The following is a 1,251-nucleotide window of genomic DNA, read 5'->3' as shown; positions in this document are numbered from 1 at the left end:
CACCCACCCCCATGCCGCCCCCGCTCGGCCCACCACCGCCACCCACCCTGGCCCCCGCCCCCACCCGGCCCGCCCCTGCCCCCACCCAGCCTGCCACGGCCCCCGCCTGGCTGGCACCTCCCCCCGCCCGGCCCACCACCGCTCCCACCCGGCCCACCACCTGGCCTCCCCCCGCCCCACCTGGCCTACCAGCACGGCCACCGCGAGGGGCACCAGAGCGGCTGGCAGCAGGGCCACCAACAAGGCTGGCAGCAAGGCCAGCAAGCCAGCTGGCAGCAGGGCTGGCAGCAAGGCAGCCAGCACGGCTACCACCAAGCCTTCCAGCAGCTCATGGACCGCTTCCAGCAGCTGAGCCCCCCACACCCCCGCCCACCAGTCCAGCCCCCCAGCCTGGGTGCGCAGCAGCAGCTGCAACCGCCGGAGGCCGCAGAGGCCGCCAACACGGCAGCACCAGCGCCGGGGGCACCGCCGTCGCAGCCGGAAGCCGAAGAGGCCGCCAACACGGCTGCGCGGCTGGACCGGCAGCCCCCACCCGACCCCACCTTCTCCCAAGAGGCGGCAGCGGCAGCCGCGTCTTTCCTGGCAGAGCAAGCAGTTGCAGCACCGGCGGCCGAGGCCGCCGCGCCTGCAGCAGCAGCGGCGCCGACGGCAGCAGCGCGCACGCCGCCGTTCCCACCCAGCAGGTCCAGCCAGTACGACGTGCGCGAGGTGCGTGACCACCGCGAGCACAGCGGCAAGCGCTTCTACCTGGTGGACTGGCAGCCCAGCTGGATGGAGGAGGCCGCAATGACCACAACGGCGCGGGCAGGGTACTGGGCACAGCGTGGCATGCGTGAGCCGCCTGTGCCCCGGCCTCGCCGAGCGGCCAGCCGCGGCCGCCGCCGCGACCGCAGCGCACCGGCGGCAGCAACAGCCGCAGCAGCAGCGGCGGCCGCTGCAGAGGAGGAGGCAGAGGAGGAGGTGGAGGCGCAGGAGGGGTTGGAGGCAGAGGAGGCAGAAGAGGCGGAGCAGGAGGGGCAGACGCAGGATGGCCGCCGCCACAGCCGCCGCCGCCAAGGGCTGCCGCCAGCCTAGGGGCGCGGGGCCCGCGCGCTGCTGGCATTCCAGAATTGCCAGGGCCGCGCTGGCCCGATCATGTGGGCGCTGGCACAGCGCCCTCAGCAGCCGGCGGCGCTCCTGCTAGCAGAGATCCACTTGCAGCCGGGCGAGGCGCTGCCGCGGCTGCCAGGATACAGCAGGGTGTTTGTAGCA

The 1,251-nt window shown here is 74.7% G+C and overlaps 1 protein-coding gene across 1 annotated transcript in view; it reads left to right on the top strand.

Moving 5' to 3' along the window:
• CHLNCDRAFT_56640 (hypothetical protein) overlaps positions 1 to 1,251 on the top strand; it is a 4,747-nt gene that overhangs the window by 924 nt on the left and 2,572 nt on the right. The window contains exon 3 of the mRNA XM_005852229.1: positions 193 to 832. Within this exon, the coding sequence (XP_005852291.1) occupies positions 331 to 832 (502 nt within the window). The 5' untranslated portion in view covers positions 193 to 330. The remainder of the gene's footprint in view (positions 1 to 192; positions 833 to 1,251) is intronic.

The sequence above is a fragment of the Chlorella variabilis genome, assembly GCF_000147415.1.
Source record: "Chlorella variabilis unplaced genomic scaffold CHLNCscaffold_1, whole genome shotgun sequence".
NCBI lineage: Eukaryota > Viridiplantae > Chlorophyta > Trebouxiophyceae > Chlorellales > Chlorellaceae > Chlorella > Chlorella variabilis.
This window is presented reverse-complemented; position numbering and strand designations above follow the sequence as displayed.